General features: G+C 37.3%; 1 protein-coding gene across 2 annotated transcripts; it reads left to right on the top strand.

Moving 5' to 3' along the window:
• Positions 1–735: 735 nt before the first annotated feature.
• Positions 736–19339, top strand: LOC127971783 (tetraspanin-17). Of its 2 annotated transcripts, none has more exons than XM_052575009.1 (8): positions 736–1209; positions 8073–8127; positions 9203–9345; positions 9607–9777; positions 9995–10120; positions 13674–13721; positions 14912–15028; positions 15903–19339. In XM_052575009.1, exons 1-8 carry the CDS (start codon positions 1123–1125, stop codon positions 15966–15968), a joined length of 813 nt encoding a protein of 270 aa, XP_052430969.1. In that variant the 5' UTR covers positions 736–1122; the 3' UTR covers positions 15969–19339. The 2 variants fall into 2 exon arrangements, with proteins under 2 accessions (XP_052430969.1, XP_052430968.1); XM_052575008.1 differs by having other exon boundaries at positions 737–1209; positions 8073–8123; positions 9199–9345.

Here is a 19339-nt window from a genome sequence, read left to right as displayed (position 1 = left end):
TTTCATAATAGAGAATAGAAATGAGAAATACAATGGCTTGTCCATCATCATCATCATCTTGTAATTTCAGATGCATGTTTATATCCTGTTTAGAACATTTACTCGTGTTAACAGTGTAACATGCTTCACATTCTCCAGAGAGACCACCGACGCTGCATAGACGCTGCTCCAATGACAGCAATAAGCGACGATAAATAGCAACAACAACCGGAAGTGGCAAAATAAAGTAAACACTGAGCAGTCTGTAATTATTTTACATGATGTAATGGCATGTTTGTCAACATTTACATTGCCAAAGTATAAACTTGTGTAGCAGTGTAACGGATTATAAAGACGGTAAAGTAAATAAAGAAATGTATGAAACCAAGGGTTAATCAAAAGTAAAGGGAAAAAGTAAGAATAAAAAATAAAAATACACGAATTAGAATTAATTTATGCAAAATATAGTTTTACAGGGCGGGAAAAGCTTGGGTGGAGTGGGAAGTGGGGAATAGTAGTTAAATTAAATTTGATTATTTAAATTTATAGGTATAAAAACAACACTGTTTACATTCATTATGAGTTGGTTTTCGGTAAAAACACTTTTTACTGTTTACTGTTTACTCAAGATGAACTGAAAAGATCGAAAATAAATCCGTCATAAAAATAATCTTCAATAAATTATCTATGAATGGATACTGACAGGACTTTTATTATGACAGCTTGTTCAGTTGTCAGTGATCTCGTCTCTGAGTTCAGTGTCGCGCTTCTCTGTTCTCACTGGATTGTTAGATTGCCGTGGATTGTTTTCCTCGGGACATTCACAACAAGGTTAAATTATCAAACACATCTCATGACACCAATCCAAAGCGTTCGGGGTTTATCAGGGGGGACCCGGAACAATAATTTCCCCACCCATTTAACTCCTCATGCGTTGTTTATATTTTGAAAAACTGATGAATAGATTCAGCGTTTGTTTGATGGTGCATTGTTGTGGTCTGCGATGTGTTCCTGGTTCGCAGCCTCTTCGGCTGAACTATAGATGCATGAATCGGTTTTGAATCGTTTTTTTTTTACCGACCCGTTTAGTTTTTCGCAGCTGATCGTTGAACCAACACAACAGCGTTAGCTGGCCAGGACAAAATGAGCAGAAAACAGCATCATTTTAAAGGAGCAGAGGTCAGCTGCTGTGTTAAATACTTCTTATTCGGATTCAACATCATATTTTGGGTAAGTTTTGTGGATCTGCAGTTCATTTGCTCTTAATTATGCTTCTCAAACTCAAAATAATTGCCTCCATAATCTTTTCATTGTGTGTTTTCATCATCTAAACAAATCAGGATTGCAAAACAAGTTCAGCAGGATTGACATTTGCCTCTTTCATTTCACAGCATGTAACATTACTGTGTTTATATGAAATATATCGTACCAGTAATGTATATTTTTTTATTTGAATGGTACATGATCCAGTGATCATAAAAATTATGAATAAAATAAAATAAAATAAATCACCTGTTTTCCCATGGGAATGGATTATAGTAATCCTGGTTTCTCAGTACCTTTCCAGATCTGAAGAATACATCCCATTGAGAGGTGAGGTGAGGGAAGGGGAGGGGAAATAGGATTATCCAGGTCTCATTAGTCGGGGCAGCTTGGGTCAATTCACAGGTTTAACAGAGATGACCTCACACCATTCAGTTTTTCCATCTCTGGGTTGGAAATTGTTCAGTTTTTGCCCCATTTCCATGTTTCTCTTTTACACAAACAGTTTTTCCATATTTTTGTATTGATTCTGAGGAAAGCTGATTGTATCAGTTCTTGAGCAGTTCACTTATCGTGATGTTGATTGTAATGCTAAATCCTAAAATGTCAGTGCTTGTGCTTTCATCTGCTATCTGCTCTTATTCTTTATCTGATATTCAAATCAGATAAAAGAAAATTAGGTGGTTGATTTTATTTGTATTGCTTTATCTGTTCCAGCCAAACTTATTTCATGAAAACATTGTTATTTTTATCCAAGTGTTAAGAATATTTTGCTTTATTAAATATTTAGTTCACCTAAAATATATATTAAATTAATTTTATTAAGTATATTTAATATATATCTAAATATTTCATATAAATTATATTTATAAATTATTATATTAAATTGTTTTGACTAATCTTCACATATATGTTTTCCATATATTGAGAGTTCATAGTGATCAAAAGCTGTCAATATACCAAAACTCTGTAAAGGCATTATTAAAGTGAACTATATCTTGTGCGATATAGCTGTTCATTGGCTTATGAAAACTTGGAAAATAGCAAATGAGCCGTTTGGGTGACTTAGTTGTGCTTTCAATGGCACTATTCGAGGCTTTACAGCCAGTATATAATATCCAGTTCAATTGTAATGGTTCAGAACAACTGCAGAGTGAGTAAATTATGAAAAAACACAACTTATTTTCTCAGTGTAGTATCTCTCATAAGTGACTCTTAATTTTTATTAAAATACGGACATTTCTCCATTAGATCATCATGAAGAATCAATCATGTTGCTCAATTGTTTTCTTGCATGAGAGTGATAAATCGTGAGATAAAAGGGTAGTCTTGGAGCGGGAAGCTTCCATGAGTCACTTCTGGGGTGAACACATCACATCGCCTGGAGACTGATTCTGTTAAGCTTCTTGATGTCATAAATTCCAGCCTTCATTGGTTAGTATTGAATGGGGTAGTGAAGACCCCTCTGGTGGGTGTGGGGGTAATTGGTGCCCCCTCATGCTTTAATGCCATCCCGTCTGAAATGTTAACCTTGCATAATGATCCGCTGTCCTCTGTAGCAGCTAGTCCTCCCACACTGCCATTGTTCTCACGTTATAGAGAGCCTGTTGTGTTTTGTTGGAACCTAGACGCCTGTGTTTTCACCAAATCATGGCCAGAATGTCAGTATATACTCCTGGAAGCCGAAATCAACCCTCTTGTTGCTAAATTAAACACTTGACTTGATCTTTTCAGGAGCAATTCTCCCAAAGTCAGATCTGATTCTTAACATTCACTTGAAAATGAAAGTTCCGTTGACATTAACTCACTTTCGTACATGACTTCCTTTCTTCTGTGGAGCACCACTGAAGATGTTTTCAGAAAAGATATTTTAAGAAGCTGTATATGTATGTACAACTTTCATTGTTTGGACGAAAATGGTTAAAATGATAAAACAAAAATGAAAACTTTTACAGATAGTTTTAATTAGTTGAAATACAGCTGAAATGGTTATGTGGTTGCGAAGGTGTTCTGGGTGGTTGCTAATCTGCTGCTTACTGTCCACTGCAAATATGGCTGAATTCCCTCATTCATTGTACCGTATTTTCCGGACTATAAGTCACACTTTGTTCATAGTTTGGCTGGTCCTTCGACTTAAAGGCAGGTGCGACTTATCAAAATTAATTTGACATGAACCAAGAGAAAACATTACCGTCTCCAGCCTCGAGAGGGCGCTCTATGCTGCTCACTGCTCCTGTAGCCTACACTGAGCAGCATAGAGCGCCCTCTCACGGCTGCAGACGGTAACGTTTGCTCTTGGTTCTTGGTTCTAAATAAATGCGACTTATAGTCCAGTGTGACGTATATATGTTTTTTTTCCTCATCATAACGTATTTTTGGACTGATGCGACTTATACTCAGGTGCGACTTATAGTCCGAAAAATACGGTAAACCTAATCAGTTTTTACCTTTTTTATTCTTTGCCAGGAGAAAATTGTACATCGTACAATTTAGAAAAGCGATAGTAGACTTCTCCAGAATAATTATTGGATATTGGATTCACTGAGAATTATTGAATAATCGTTCATGTCCATAGCTTCAACCGTTCGGGATAAGTTACATACTTGTGTTATGGGTACGTTCCAATCCCTCACCCTAATTATGAGCAGTAGCATTAACAATTAAGCATCTGATCGCCATACTTCTTCTTGTCATCTTATTGTCCCCTCATCATTTCTGAAAGCCTTTTATTGCCTCTCGACTCTTTTAGTCTTAGCAGACTGTTTGACCCCTGTGCGTCCATACTGTCTAATGCCTGTCTGATTGCTTTAAAGTGGAGACAGTCTGATTGGACAGAAACCTACCTGATCCCTACAGAGCACTCACTTTGCCAGCCTCAGACCGGGCCGAGTTGATGGCCTGTAATTACAGACGCCTCGCTCTGTAATCACAGTCTGATATCTACCCAGGAGGCTTTTGAAGGGACATCTTAACGTTCCCACAGTCAGACCTCCCCCCTTTCCACCCCAGCAGCCTTTAATTCCCCCTCTCCAAAGTCTCGTCCTCCTTTCCATTTGGGAGCCTCGTAGCCCCCTTGTCTTGTATTCAAATGAAGACGTTTAGGGGTGAACAAATGGCGTGCGTTAGAAGGGACGTGCTGTTCCCACAGTGTCCGAGGGGCCCGAGTGTGTGTCTCAGTGAACCCCATTCAGCCTCTCGCTATGGAGCTGATGGGGCCGTGCGGCTATTTTCACACACACTGCCCCTGATGCGACAAAAGCATTGACTGCTGTGCTTGTTTGCACACTTAATGTGCGTGGCTTGTGCATTGTGTACAAAGCAATGCACATTTGTATTTATTGTGTGTGTTTGTGTCCTTGCTTGTGCTCGTTTTGTGTGTTTTTCCTTTTCATATCCTCCAGGTTCATACGGCAGATGGGAACCACATGTCCGTTCCCCCTTCTTCCTCTGTTGCTCTGCGAGGGAGTTTATTTCCATGCCATTTCCCAGCAGGCCCAACTCTCACTCACACACATTGACTCATTCTCACTAAAACACAAATGAATCAAGCCAGAGTCACTCTGGCTGTTCCATCAATTATTAAAAATGACTCTAACGTGCTGATATTGAGCCACTGCTGACATTCAGAAATGATGCGGTAATAACAAACTGCTATTGTTCATCGTTTTATAGCTTCTGTTGTTTTTAAAATGGACTAAAGCGCACGGCAAGTGAGATTCGTCCCCTTGATGAGGTCTAAAAGTCACGTTCCATCCTTTTGGAAATGATGAACTAAACATTTCCATAATCTAGGCCAGAGGAATATATTTCCTAACAATTTAGAACCAAAAACAGGCTGCCATTATAAGTGTTAAACTTAAAACAAAACATACGAGGACAACACTAGATTTCTGCAGCTTTCATAAGAAAATCTGAATGGTGTTTGCCATTGCTAAAAATGTTGCTCTGGGTGATTGCCAGCATGTTGCCATGCAGTTGCACAGTTTTTCTGAGTATTTTTTTATGTGTTTCTCTGCAGGTTCTAGATGCATGCTAAAAGGCATAGTGCACCAAAAAATAAGAATTGTGTCATTATTTGCTCACCCTCATGCATACAAACTGACTTTATCTATGTTCATTGCCCTTACAGTGAAAGTTGTTTTGGACCCCGTTGACTTTTGCCCAGGGCAAAAACAGTTTATCTAAATATTTTCTGTGTTCAACTGTGATGCAAGAAGGTTATACAGGTTTGGAACAACATGATTGTGAGTTTGTTTAATCACCCACCATGTGAAAATCATATCAAATAAAAGTCAGATAGTTTAAAAAAGTTATAGTACACACAGGCATGATAAAATGATAGAAATGTGACAGTTGTTAAAAGAAATATCCAGCAAAACATATGATGGAATAATTTACATTACATTTTAATATGTGCTTTTGTCATTTTTAATGAATATTTTATATTTTTATTTAGATTTTAAGTATTTCCCTTTCAGTTTTAGTAATTTTAGTACTTTAACTTAACCTAATTTATTTCCTTTATTTCTTTCATTAGTTATAATCTGATTTTTGAAAGTAAATATATATTTTTTATTTATTTTTATTTCAGCAATGACTATAAGTAGTTTTTGAGAACAACAATAACAACCCCTGGGTACTGTGCATACGTTAATATATATATATATATATATATATATATATATATATATATATATATATATAATGCCTAATATAATGTCGATGCTTGCCTTAGCAATAAATCCCGAAATAATATGTACTGAGTCAGACTTTCCAAATGTATAAGCAGCAGTTTTTTAATCAAATAAAGATAAAGATGTCAGAAGATGGCTCAAGGAGAGCAAAAAAAAAAAGAAAAAAAAAGCCGTTCTTATGGAAGTAACAGCTGGTGGAAAAAGTGGTTCTGTTCACTGTCACAGTGCTGAGAGTTTAAGCCAAGGGTTTATTTGACTGCTGTTAGTGATGATACAGAGATACTGTGCAAGTCTAATCATCCGACGTGTGAGATAGCAGCCATCCTCTGTTTGGCCGGAATAACTAAATAAGCTGTTTAAGTGCTCTGTGATGCTTGAACGGGTCTAATCCCGATGTCCACGTGGGCGACACATCACTGGCTCAGGGCCGAGAGGAGTGGAGGAGATAGGCCGATGTCTTCATGATAGGGACGAGTGGGAGTCAGTGATATGTATGGACAGAGAGAGTGTGTGCAGTGGCCCTCAGCTCTGTCCTAGCCACCATTGGATTAGCCGAGACCACGGGAAATGGGATTATGGGATTTGCGGCTGCTGATACTCGACCTCTGACTCTCAGCATCCCGCTGTCACGTTTCTCCTCACGCTGGAATTGCTCTAACCTGCAGTCAAACATGCACTGCTGAGAGCCCAGCCGGAGTTTGACAGGGAATCTCCAGTTTTGAGAACACATTAGAATGAGAAGGTCAGGCAGTAAATCAGATTCACTGAGAAACATCTTTTCTTGCACGGTTTAGTCCAAGGAAAATTGGATTCTAGTTGGTGCCTTGGCTTAGTGGTTGGTTCACGTGCTTAATGTGCTGCTCTGGTTCAAATTCTCATCCCATTCCCCTCTTTCTATCGCTTTCTCTCTCTCACACACACTCTCTCTAGTAATTTCCCGTACCTTTTCTTCTGTTTCTGTCTCATAAGAGTGGCGTATGACTTTTTTTCTCAAAGTGGACCAAATGAAATATGTGAATCACATTCCAAGTTTTCTGAAGCTGTACAATAGCTTTGTGGAGCTTGTGTTGTTATTCACTGAGAGTCGTCCTCTATTCTGTAGGTTTCAGATTTCAGTATGCTCAAAAATCATCGGCACGGACCATGGTGGGTTTGACTGGAATGATCAATGATATCGCCGTGAAATCTGGTGTGATGTGTTTTGGCAGTGTATGCAAACACATGGTATATGAGTTACTATATGATTTAGGTAGAGGTTTTCATGCCTGTGGGACTTTACAACAAAGTGTAAAAGTTGGGGAAAGGAGCGGGAAGACATTTTTAACTTCTTTTTAGTGAGAGCAGTCAGGAGTGGGACTAAATAATGAGCAATGTCAGCAATGATAATAAAATTATATTTTGCTGATTTAAAAAGGGGTTTGTTCTGCTATCTTGAGTAGTTTAGGCCTTTTTAAATTCATACAGTGGTGATCAAATTCATTCACAATGTAAACGTATTACGATCTTAATGAGTGTGTTATTAAATTGTCCACTCATTCATTGAATAATGAAATCCTGTGTTGCTCAAAGACGGTCAGCGGTTCTGCCCTGCCTTTTTTTATTTTTTACAATATGTTGATAGTGTCAGCTCACACATCAGTAAATAATGATACATAAGACAATACATCTCAAACTCCTAATGACTTTACAATTTTGGTCCTTTGGGATTTTTTATTTTAATTTTTTTTTAAATATATATCTCTTTAAAGTGTGATAGTACATTTAGAGATTGATTTGACTTGGATTGTGTTGGATACACAAGCCAAAACAGTCACGTTATTGTACCATAAAAACAAAACCGTTTCCTGTAAGTGGTAGCATCCAAGTGATTTCACTCATTCAGGTAAAAACAAGTCTTGGCTCCCTCTCAGGGGACCTTATGCCAAATATGGCAGTGCATGCTGGGATATCTCTGCTTTCCGGATCTTTGATTGAATCTCCGCCAAGAATGTTATATTTTTTCTTTTTTTCTTTTCAGATTGCCCTCAGATAAAGAGAGCAGTGCTGTCTGCACACAGCAGTAACCTCCTGCCATTATGGAGCAGGAATGAATTGTATAAGTGCTGTAAATGTGATCAGTTCTGTTGTGTGTTGCAGTTGCTGGGAGCTGCATTCCTGGGTATTGGACTTTGGGCCTGGGCAGAAAAGGCAAGTTGGAAACACAAATACAGAGGATCGGTGACATGCCTCAGATTCCTAATATTATTATCCATGCGGTTGCCTGAGCAACATAATCATAGACGTAAACAGCAGACAACAGCACACTTTAACAGCACAAACTACCTACAGATACCCTGTTGTCTCATTCATTCTATAAACTAAGGTGCCCAAATTAATATTTAGCATTAACTTCTCCTGTTTGACTTCATATTTTATTTTGTGAAGGTGCTCTTATTGCTGAAAGCTCTTCTGTGAATCCCCCATGTTGCTTTTTTCTCTTTTGATGTCTGTAGTCTCCCTTTTAATACCCTTAAACCATGACATTTGAGAGCATATGGGGGCATCTTTTATTTATTTCCATGGCGGTTTAATGTCTCAGTTAGTGTAACAGTGCTGCACAGCTCAATAAGGCTTTGTATTTATTGTGACTATTTGTCGTCCCTCTCGGAAAAGGTCACCCTTGCTGTTACGTATTCAGGCGTGGAAGGTGAATGTAATTTCTTCACACTAATGTGAGTCGACTTAATGAATGAAGTCAATTGGCTGATTAATAACCTGGAAATTGCTCCATTTCAGTCGTTGATTGTTCTGCTAAAAGACACGTGTAGGCACTTTGTATTAATGTCAGCCGATTAAGGAACATCCCGGTAACATGATGTAAATAATTAATAAAGTGGTTCAGTTTGAATTAGCAAAACGTTAATCACCGAAATAAAGCATTAAGGATCGAACTAAGGCTGTTGAATTTGATTGGTGGGAATCCTGTTTAGGCAGATTTCAGAGCCGCCTTTTCTGACACCATCATAACAAACCAGGCTAGAACACACACACACAAAAAAGGAAAGCTTGTTTATATTCGCTGTCAGCATGGTCAAAACCCTGCTGTTGGTTCTGGGGTTGAACTGAGATTCCACCCTGATGTGGAAATCCAAACGTGGAAGGCATGAATCACTGCAAACCGTTGCCCAAACAGCGTCAGTTGTGGTGGCCTAGCAGGTGGTGGAGGATTTTAAGGTCAGGATGTGAACTTACAACAGTTCTGTCTGATGTGTCTGGCCCACAGGGAGTGCTGTCAAACATTTCCTCCATCACAGATCTGGGCGGCTTCGACCCGGTCTGGCTCTTCATTGTCGTAGGAGGGGTGATGTTCATCCTTGGATTTGCCGGATGCATCGGTGCGCTCCGGGAGAACACATTCCTGCTCAAATTTGTGAGTTCCAGCCTTGCATACGGCCTTCAAGCCCTGCCTCTCATTTTTTTGCAACCTGTTTTCCTCTCTTCACTTATTTCAGGGTTTATTTGTTCCCTGAAATGAATGTGTTAATGAAATAAACTGGCTAATATTACATGAGAATACACCCAAAAAGAATTGCAAAGCCTCCTGGAGACATTTGTATTAGAATGATTGATTTTTATTGAAGAATTATGTCCCATACAAAATTCTGACTCCACTATCTTTTCTCTCTTCTAGTTTTCAGTGTTTTTGGGCCTCATCTTTTTCCTAGAGCTCACAGCTGGCATTTTAGCCTTTGTGTTTAAAGACTGGATCAAAGACCAGCTGAACTTCTTCATCAACAACAATGTTAAAGCTTATCGGGATGACATTGACCTCCAGAACCTCATTGACTTTGCTCAAGAATATGTGAGTCAGCACCTCTCGTCCCTGATCATTTTCTGCTGTGCTGTGGGTGCATTTTGGGATTGATATATAAGTGTGCTCTTGAAAATATGAGACATCTGCTTAGTCATTAAGCTTTCTTTATATGAAAAACATTACTGTAAATTACAGCTATGTGATGATGTAAAGATGATGATGATAGTGATAGTAATGTCACCTCTGATGTTATATATCACTTCAGTGGTCGTGTTGTGGTGCTCATGGGCCGAATGACTGGAACCTGAATATCTATTTCAACTGTACCGACTCCAACCCCAGCCGGGAAAGGTGTGGCGTTCCCTTCTCCTGTTGCGTTAAAGACCCTGCTGTGAGTGCCAGAAACAATCATGTCATCTGTTCACTGCTCCTGTTTCACAATGTTAACGTTGTCATTCCTCACAATCTGTGCTGCATGCTTTGAGCTTTTAAAGTTTGTTCATAGATCTCATTCAAAAAGGTTTAGTGTTATTTGCTGGTCTGTTATATGGGAATAACAGGATGTAGCTAAGGATTGTAGCTCAAATGGTACAACACATTTGTGATGTGCATTTTTTTGTATGTATCTAGGGATACTGTTGCTAAGGTAACTAGTGTCATGAGTCAACTAATTTTTCCAGTATTTTTATATATATATATATATATATATATATATATATATATATATATATATATATATATATATATATATATATGAAAACATAAATCTATCCATCTAGTGGTGCTGTAATTAGCGTTATAATAATACTGTTGTTTATCTGTTATAAAGTTTACATGATTAAACCCTCTGTTTATTTTATATTCTATTCTATTCTATTCTATTGCATTCAGTTCTTCTAAAATTATATTTTAAAATGATAATTATATCCCATTCCAGTATATTGTTCCATTTAAAAGAAAATCTATTCTGCCCCTAACATTCTATTCTACAGGTGCATCTCAGTAAATTAGAAAGTCATGGAAAAGTTCATTTATTTCAGTAATTTAACTCAAATTGTGAAACTTATGTATACATTTATTAAATACATTTAATGCACACATATTGAAGAAGTTTAAGTCTTTGGTTCTTTTAATTGTGATGATTTTGGCTCACATTTGACAAAAACCCACCAATTTACTATCTCAACCAATTAGAATATGATGACATCAGCTAATCAACTCAATATACCTGCAAAGGTTTCCAGAGCCTTCAAAATTGTCTCTCAGTTTGGTTCACTAGGCTAAACAATCATGTGGAAGACAATCATTGACACCTTTCACAGGGAGGGTAAGCTGCAAACATTCATTGCCAAAGAAGCCTTCTGTTCACAGAGTGCTGTATCCAAGCATGTTAACAGAAAGATGAGTGGAAGAAAAAGATGCACAACCAACCAAGAGAACCACAGCCTTATGAGGATTGTCAAACAAAATCGACATAAGAATTTGAGTAAACTTCACAAGGAATGGACTGAGGCTGGGGTCAAGGCATACAGACGTTTCAAGGAATTTGGCTACAGTATTCCTCTTAAAGGGGGGGTGAAATGCTCGTTTTCACTCAATATCCTGTTAATCTTGAGTACCTATAGAGTAGTACTGCATCCTTCATAACTCCAAAAAGTCTTTAGTTTTATTATATTCATAAGAGAAAGATAGTCTGTACCGATTTTTCCCGGAAAAACACGACCAGCTGGAGGCGTGACGTGTGGGCGGAGCTAAAGAATGACGAGTGCCAGTAGGCTTTTGCGTTGAGAGCGTCTGGAAGCTGTGACACCGTGAGGAAAAAAAACAACCAAAACAAACCATGGCTAACAGTCAGATTCAGCGTATATTTATGATCCAGAATCAGATCCAGAGGCTGAAATTTAACAAGAGCAGCATCAGCAACAACGTCTCTATGTGGTATGTACTGAAACTGTATATATTTGCTTCCACTTAAGTTCCACTTTGTCGTCTTTTTTTTTTTTTTTTTTTTTTCTGTACATGTGGAAAGTGCAGTTTGATGACAACATCACATATTGTTTACTTGATGTGCTTACGCGCCGATAGCTAAGTTAACAACACAGAGATATTTGAAGCAGTTTTACTCACCGCAAGCGGTTCCAACACATGATCGTGACCCTTTTTCGTTGGGACTGCATTATCCTTAAGAAATAAACGATGTGCAGATCCGGCGTCAAATTGGGCCTTGTTTGTAAAACAAGCATCTTCGAAATGCAGGGGAACAAACACTTGCACAACTCCGTTGATGCTCTGTAAAATTAAACTCCATCCACTGGTCCCTTAATGCTGTTTTCTTTGGTAATCTGTGCAGGGTTGTCTTGCCCTGGCAACCAAAAACACACTCCTTTTGTGACATTTCGCGACGCTCTCGCTCTGATCAGTGAAGTCTGTTGTGCTCTCAGTGCTCTGCTATACGGGAGCGCGCGCTCTTCCGGGAGAAGTGCCCTCAGGACCCATATAAGGAAATTCCGCTCCATCTAATGTCACACAGAGCCATACTCAAAAAAAAACTTTCCGAAACTTGTGACAAACCGGAAGGAGTATTTTTGGAACAGAAATACTCCTTCAAACGTACAACTTAATTTTTGAAACTTTGTCCATGTTTAGCATGGGAATCCAACTCTTTAACATTGTAAAAAAACTCTGTATGCATGAAATAGCATTTCACCCCCCTTTAAGTCACTCCTGAACCACAGACAACAACAGAGGTGTTTTACCTGGGCTAAGGAGAAGAAGAACTGGAATGTTGCCCAGTGGTCCAAAGTCCTCTGTTCAGATGAGAGCACGTTTTGTATTTAATTTGGAAACCAAGGTCCTAGAGTCTGGAGGAAGGGTGGAGAAGCTCATAGCCCAAGTTGCTTGAAGTCCAGTGTTAAGTTTCCACAGTCTGCAATGATTTGGGGAGTAATGTCATCTGCTGGTGTTGGTCCACTGTGTTCTTTGAAAACCAAAGTCACTGCATCCATTTACCAAGAAATCTTGGAGCACTTCATGCTTCTTTCTGCTGAGCAGCTTTTTGAAGGTGCTGATTTCATTTTCCAGCAGGATTTGGCACCTGCCCACATCAAAAGCACCATAAGTTGGTTAAATGACCATGGTGTTGGTGTGCTTGACTGGCCAGCAAACTCACCAGACCTGAACCCCAGAGAGAAACTATGACGTATTGTCAAGAGGAAAATGAGAGACAAGAGACCAAAAAATGCAGATGAGCTGAAGGCCGCTGTCAAAGGAAACCTGGGCTTCCAGACCACCTCAGCAGTGCCACACACTGATCACCTTCATGCCACGCCGAATTGACGCAGTAATTAAAGCAAAAGTATTGAGTACATGTACAGTAAATGTACATACTTTCCAGAAGGCCAAAAATTCACTAAAAATTATTATTTTTGTCTTATGAAGAATTCTAATTTGTTGAGATTGAATTGGTGTTTTTGTTAAATGTGAGCCAAAATCATCACAATTAAATGAACCAAAGACTTAAACTACTTCAGTCTGTTTCCAATGTATTTATTTAATACACAAGTTTCACAATTTGAGTTTAATTACTGAAATGAACTTTTCCATGACATTCTAATTTATCGAGATGCACCTGTATAAAAAAAAGAAAAAAAAGGTTTTATTTAAAATCACAATAATTTTCTAATTTTCTGTTGAAATATATTTTTTATACAACCATACTAATCTGCTCTCTCCTAATGGATTTTAATTTTATCCTAATTATATCTATATTCTGTACTTCAGATTCTGTTTTATTCTGTTAAAAAAAAAAAAAACAGTTACAAAGAAATGGCACATTGAAAACATGATGAATTAAACATAAAAATTTGATAATCTTTTTATTTTATTTTACAGTATATAGAAATGTTTTAAAATGAATTGGACATGTTCTTTTGTTCTCTCTCTAGGAGGATGTTCTGAATACACAGTGTGGCTATGATGTGCGGCTTCAAGGGGTGAGTGTGTTATTACAAGTTAGGAATGTTACAATTGCGCATAGTATATTAAAAATGATACAAAGAAAGAAAGAAAGAAAGAAAGAAAGAAAAAAAAACCTTTATAGTGTTGTGTCGGACCACACTGTGAAGAAGCACAAAATGGTTAAGCACGTAAGAGATTCTGGAGCATTTGAGTTCCTCTTGTTCGCCTCCTTAATAACAGTTTAAGCCTTTAAAAGTGATAATTAGCTTCTAGTTTTAGCCACGGGAAATAGTGGAGCTCTGTAATTGGGAAGGCAGTGGCTTATGCCAGCCCAGTGCCTCTCAGAATGGGTGGAGTGACTGAGAACTGCACCCACGGTTCACCACGCTCTCTCCATGGCACAGAGTACTTATTCTGTATCCATGGATACTCGTTCTCCCACAATCCACCTTCGGAGAGATTGACTCTGCTTTTATAGTGGTTTTTATTGATTTGTTGTTATGAGCAGTTAGTATTGAAAATACAATAAACAAATGTTCGCTCAAAGAATCCTACTTTTCTATATTCTGTATTTCTTTGTTCACCATCTGGAGGAAGGCTTTGAAGAGAACAAGAAAAAGAAGAAGAAGTTAACAAAGATCTGCGATGAATGAGTTCAAGCCGTTAACCGTCATACAGCTTTTCACAGGCTTTCTCTGACTTCCTACCGGTTTGACGATACGTTAAGTCTTTTGTGTGGTCTTCCCTGGGGGGGACAAAGATTCTTTGGAAGAACACGTTTTGTATGGTTCACAAAAGCTGAATTGTGTGGCTTTCTCTTTCTTCACCTTCAAATATCACATGACAGCTCCAAATTACACCTTTTCATCTCCCTTCCTTCCTAGAATCCGATAGACAGTAGTTAAGACATTCCTGTATGGCGGTGTAATACAAACTGGATCTTCCCTGTGTTAGGTTATATGTGGTGAGCTGTGTGACATTTCGTCTACTAGCGTGGGAGTGAGTTCTTCCAGTTTTCCAGAGAGGATATTTGTTTTCAAACAGGTTAATGTGCAGGTCCAAACAGGTGAAGGCCTAACTGTTTATCCTGGACTTGAGTAAAGATTAAAGGTCAACTCGGAGGAGCAAACACTGATATGGTGCATTTGAATGAAAATTCGGTTTCTTGTTTAGATCTGACATTTTCCTTTATGTACTGTTCTATGTTGAATAATCTTTTTAATAGGAGTTGGATCAGCAGAAGTACATTTATACGAAAGGCTGCGTGGGGCAGTTTGAAAAGTGGCTTCAGGACAATCTGATCGTTGTTGCTGGGGTTTTTGTGGGGATTGCGTTATTACAGGTAAGGACAATGCTAATGAGAGTTGTTTAAAGCATGCACACATCTTTTGAAGATGTAGTAAAGACTGAACAGATTTGCTTGACTGAGGCCAGAGTGTTAAAATGGTCTCACATGAATGAATGTTATGCTGCCACCTTCTGGTTACACCTTCAAATTCAGCTTTAAATTCCCGCACAATGGACGGCCTGGCTAGGTGAATCTTAAAAAACCCAGCTCATAATTAACCCCAAGATCAAAAGAAAAAATATCAAATGTAAATTTGCATTGTGGTATTTTCATAGCAGTACATTTCTCCTCAATATTATTATTACTGTAATGAAAAAAAAAAAAAAAACTGTACAATAAAGCCTTTTTTGTTTTTATTCATATAGCACATTTAATTTATGCAGATTTTATTTCTTATTCTGTACAACAAATATACTACAATGTATACTTAGAAATACGTGATAATTTAATATTGTGTCATTATTTGTCAGAGAGTGAATGAGATCGCAAAGGCTTGCATTTGAGGAAGTGCAAGAAAAATCTGAAATGTCCTTTTTATATTTAATAATAAATTTTCTTTATTATTATTATTATTATTATTATTATTATTATCATTATTATACATTTGTGTGTGTCAATTTATTTTATATATATATATATATATATATATATATATATATATATATATATATATATTTTATATATATATATATATATATATATATATATATATATATATATATATATATGTGTATTAGTATTTTAGTAAAATACAACTGTAGGTTTTATGGATATTTCAGCTGTTGTTTAACTAAATGTGAGAGTACTTTGAATGTATATTGTATATTTTTGATACCTCTATGATGCCTACTTTTAAAATATGTTTCAGATTTTTGGGATATGTCTGGCTCAGAACCTGGTGAGCGACATCAGAGCGGTCAAAGCTAACTGGTGACACTTTGCAGAGGGCGACAGGTGACGGTGTCCTCTGATTGTGGCAGAGAGCAAATTGCAAATCAGCACTGTTTACACACCATTGATCTGGGAAATTCCGCCCTTTTCCCCCTACGGACCTGTCCATCTATGTTTTTTTTTTTTTTTTTTGTGGTTCCTTATCTGAAAACAAGCTCTTATATGGAGACTATCCAGAAGGAGCTTAACGTGAGATGTCACATTGAGATCAAGCTATCTGTGATCTCGCAGCTGTCTCTTGATTGAACGCTATTTTCGTTTGCCCTTATTAAAACGTTCACCAGACACTCCTCCTTGCTGGCGAATAATGTCAAGTGGAGGGTGTTTTCATTAACCTGTGGATGACTTTACTTTAGAGAAACACACAAATCAACCACTGGGACTTTAAACAGAGGAGCCGTGAACTAAACAAAGCCTTACAGCGGTGCATTTCACTATACACTTGTGTGGGTTCAGCTTTTTACACAACATTCTGTCTGTCAGTCATTCGAGCGGATGGACAGTTAGACTCTTACCTCTGATTGGCTCTCTGTTGCACAGGGTAGCCAATCAGAATGACGTACTTGATAATTACACGTAATGCATTTATTTTTGGGAGTTCTACCACTACTGTCGGGGGGTGGAGAAATGTGCTGTTATTTGTCTGTATAGCTATGTTTGATTCATTCTCTGTTTTTTTTTATTTTGGTTGGCTCTGAGTATAAATCGAATTAACTGCTTTCCCAGACTTGCTTCTGAATCGTTGTTTTCGCTACTCTGCTTGATAGTGCTATGCTATAGTGACACTAATAATGTATTATTATGAATATGATGCTGCTTTAACTCATAGAAAATATACATCGCTGTACTAACCAACTGAACTTTTAATAGAAATCATGAGGTATACATTCCCTCTGGGAAACACACTTCTGATCACCCAGAATGCTTTGCAAATGAATCTGACGTGAGTGCACATGAAGCGGACAGATTGAATTAGCCGAGCGTATGAACACATGCCTTATTGAGCCCTATAGAGATGGTAGCAGAAGCCAGTGACAGTTACACAGCATATGGACCATTAGGAAGGCTTTTTTTACTGTTCAGTCTCTCTTGCTCGTGCCATATGCATGCAATCATCTATTTAAATAATGCACGGCAATGCAGACCTCTTTTAACACATGCACACACGTGTGTGGATGTGTGTCCATCTCATTATGAATACCATACCAGTGTGTTTTCACCTAGCTGTGTTAATCCCCTTGTGTTGAGAAGGAGTCATGACCTTAACGTTGATAATGTGCAAAGTAAGATAAATGATGTACTGCCGACTGCGTGTGTAGAACGTGCTCTGATGGTTTTAGCAGCGGAGTGTCATGTCAGCCAGACTGATCTGATTCATCTGTCTAAAAAGCTTTGCTCTTGTTTCAAAGGTCTATATAACCTGTGTTATCAGAGCGCTTAGTAAAATGTGAGGTTTCTCTTCTGTGGTCTTTTTGGGAGATTTCACTATATTGTGTATATAAGAGGCAAATCTTTTATGCCGATTCAAGATTACATGCTAAAGATGATATTTAGCCCCCTTTTTGTGCACCAAAATTGATGAGATTTAGGGAAAGCTATCAAGAACGTGTCCAGGTTGCATTTCATTATCCTACATAAAAGACATAATGGAAAAATATAGTCTGCTCTGTGTTACTGTAATACTGAAACATGGTGTATTAAAGTAACAAGAAATGAATGAATCAATAATTATAATTTCAATAATTAAATAATTTCAAAAATAACTCTAGAGGCGATGAGAATTTAGGATGGAAATGTGCTGAAAATATTTCCCCAATGCAAAAAAAAAAAAAAATCATTTTCTTTATGCAAAATAACATATATTCTGGCGTTTAACTGTAACCAGGACATGTTTTTGTGAGATCACTAAAATATAGTTTCTTTTTTTTTTTTTTTTTTTTTTTATCATGCAATGGCCTTTTCTCTTTTCTCCATGTTTTTTTTTTTTTTTTTTACAAAGAACTCTAACATTCCCTTTTGAGGGAGCCTCCTGCATATCATGAATGTAAAGATCATCTCTTACTAATGTTATGTCATATATAACTTACCCTTCAAAAGTGCAATGCACAAACTTGTGAATAAAATGAATGTTTGTCTGACTGTAAAACATGGCAAATCTTTGTTCTTGTAGTGAATAAGACATTCCTTGTGCATGCATTGGCAAAAAAAAAAAATGTTATGATGTGCATTTTGCATTGCAGTGGTCTTTCTGTGCTGGTTCATCAGAAACAGTTTTGATGATTGGTATTAAAACCACTGAGCCTATTTGCTGGCCTTTCTCTGTACCAGCTGTGATAGTTTCTACATTGCAGTCATTAGAAATGTTTGCAAATCTTTAAGCACACTTTTATCGGATAACTCTTGAGTTTCTGTCTACCAATCAAGAACAGTTGTACAGAACAGTACTGCATTAATGGTAAACATTTTGTGATTGTGAATGCATATCAGAAGAGTTTTTCAATGATTTAAAGATGTCGATCTTTTTCCAAACATTTTGTTTTGTTTTGTTTACATTCCCATACTAATTTTCAAAGTGTCTTCATAGAAATGTTTGGATTCTACCTCATCATGGAGAAATGACTCTAAAGGTGATTATTTGGGGAGTCATAACTCTGATACAACCATTGTGAACATTTTTTAGAAGAGTTGCAAAAAACCCAACTTTAAGTATCTTCGACACATACATTTCAGTAGCACTAGCAGGTCTTCTCTCACAGTCTCAGCTTTTCTTTAGATGCTTTTTAGGCAAAGGTTCATTTAGTTTTTAACTCACGGAATGCAAAAAATATATAATGTGGATTTGTTGTTTGAATGGTGAGTGTCATTTAAACGTATCCAGTCTCATTATGAGCAGCACTGTTTCAGGACTCTGCAGACAAATGGTTCTCAGCTGTAATCGGATGTCATTTAACTAGTTTAGTGACTTAGTCTTTATTATCTGATAATTTCATGTTAGCATAACTCAAAATACCCTCTTAAACTGGATAATGATTATTGCACTTGCAGGCCTAAAGCATTTCCTGTGCTCTCCATTATATTGAGTCAATGATTGTAATAAAACTCATAATTAATGTGGGATTTATACTTTATGAAAAAATCTATAGAAAATTAGGATCCATATTTGGAACCAGCGGTGCCACTGTTTTCCAGCGGTTTTGTTTTATTTGATGTAATTTTTTTTGTAAATCTCGTCCAAAGGTTGATTTATTGGTGGCATACACAAAAGGACTTTTCTTGTGGGAGATGGTCTGTTACACTGTATACTATTATACAAGATATGCTTTTTCTTTTTCATAATAAAATGGATTTATGTCA

Source organism: Carassius gibelio, chromosome B14 (assembly GCF_023724105.1).
Source record: "Carassius gibelio isolate Cgi1373 ecotype wild population from Czech Republic chromosome B14, carGib1.2-hapl.c, whole genome shotgun sequence".
NCBI classification, from domain to species: Eukaryota; Metazoa; Chordata; class Actinopteri; order Cypriniformes; family Cyprinidae; genus Carassius; species Carassius gibelio.
This window is presented reverse-complemented; position numbering and strand designations above follow the sequence as displayed.

What these genes read in the sequence shown, in the direction of transcription:
- LOC127971783 (XM_052575009.1), top strand. Translation starts at nt 1,123, where the DNA reads ATGAGCAGAAAACAGCATCATTTTAAAGGAGCAGAGGTCAGCTGCTGT. An exon ending in ACACATTCCTGCTCAAATTT is followed by an intron (nt 9,346 to 9,606) that starts GTGAGTTCCAGC and finishes TCTCTCTTCTAG; the next exon opens with TTTTCAGTGTTTTTGGGCCT. An exon ending in GTTGCGTTAAAGACCCTGCT is followed by an intron (nt 10,121 to 13,673) that starts GTGAGTGCCAGA and finishes TTCTCTCTCTAG; the next exon opens with GAGGATGTTCTGAATACACA.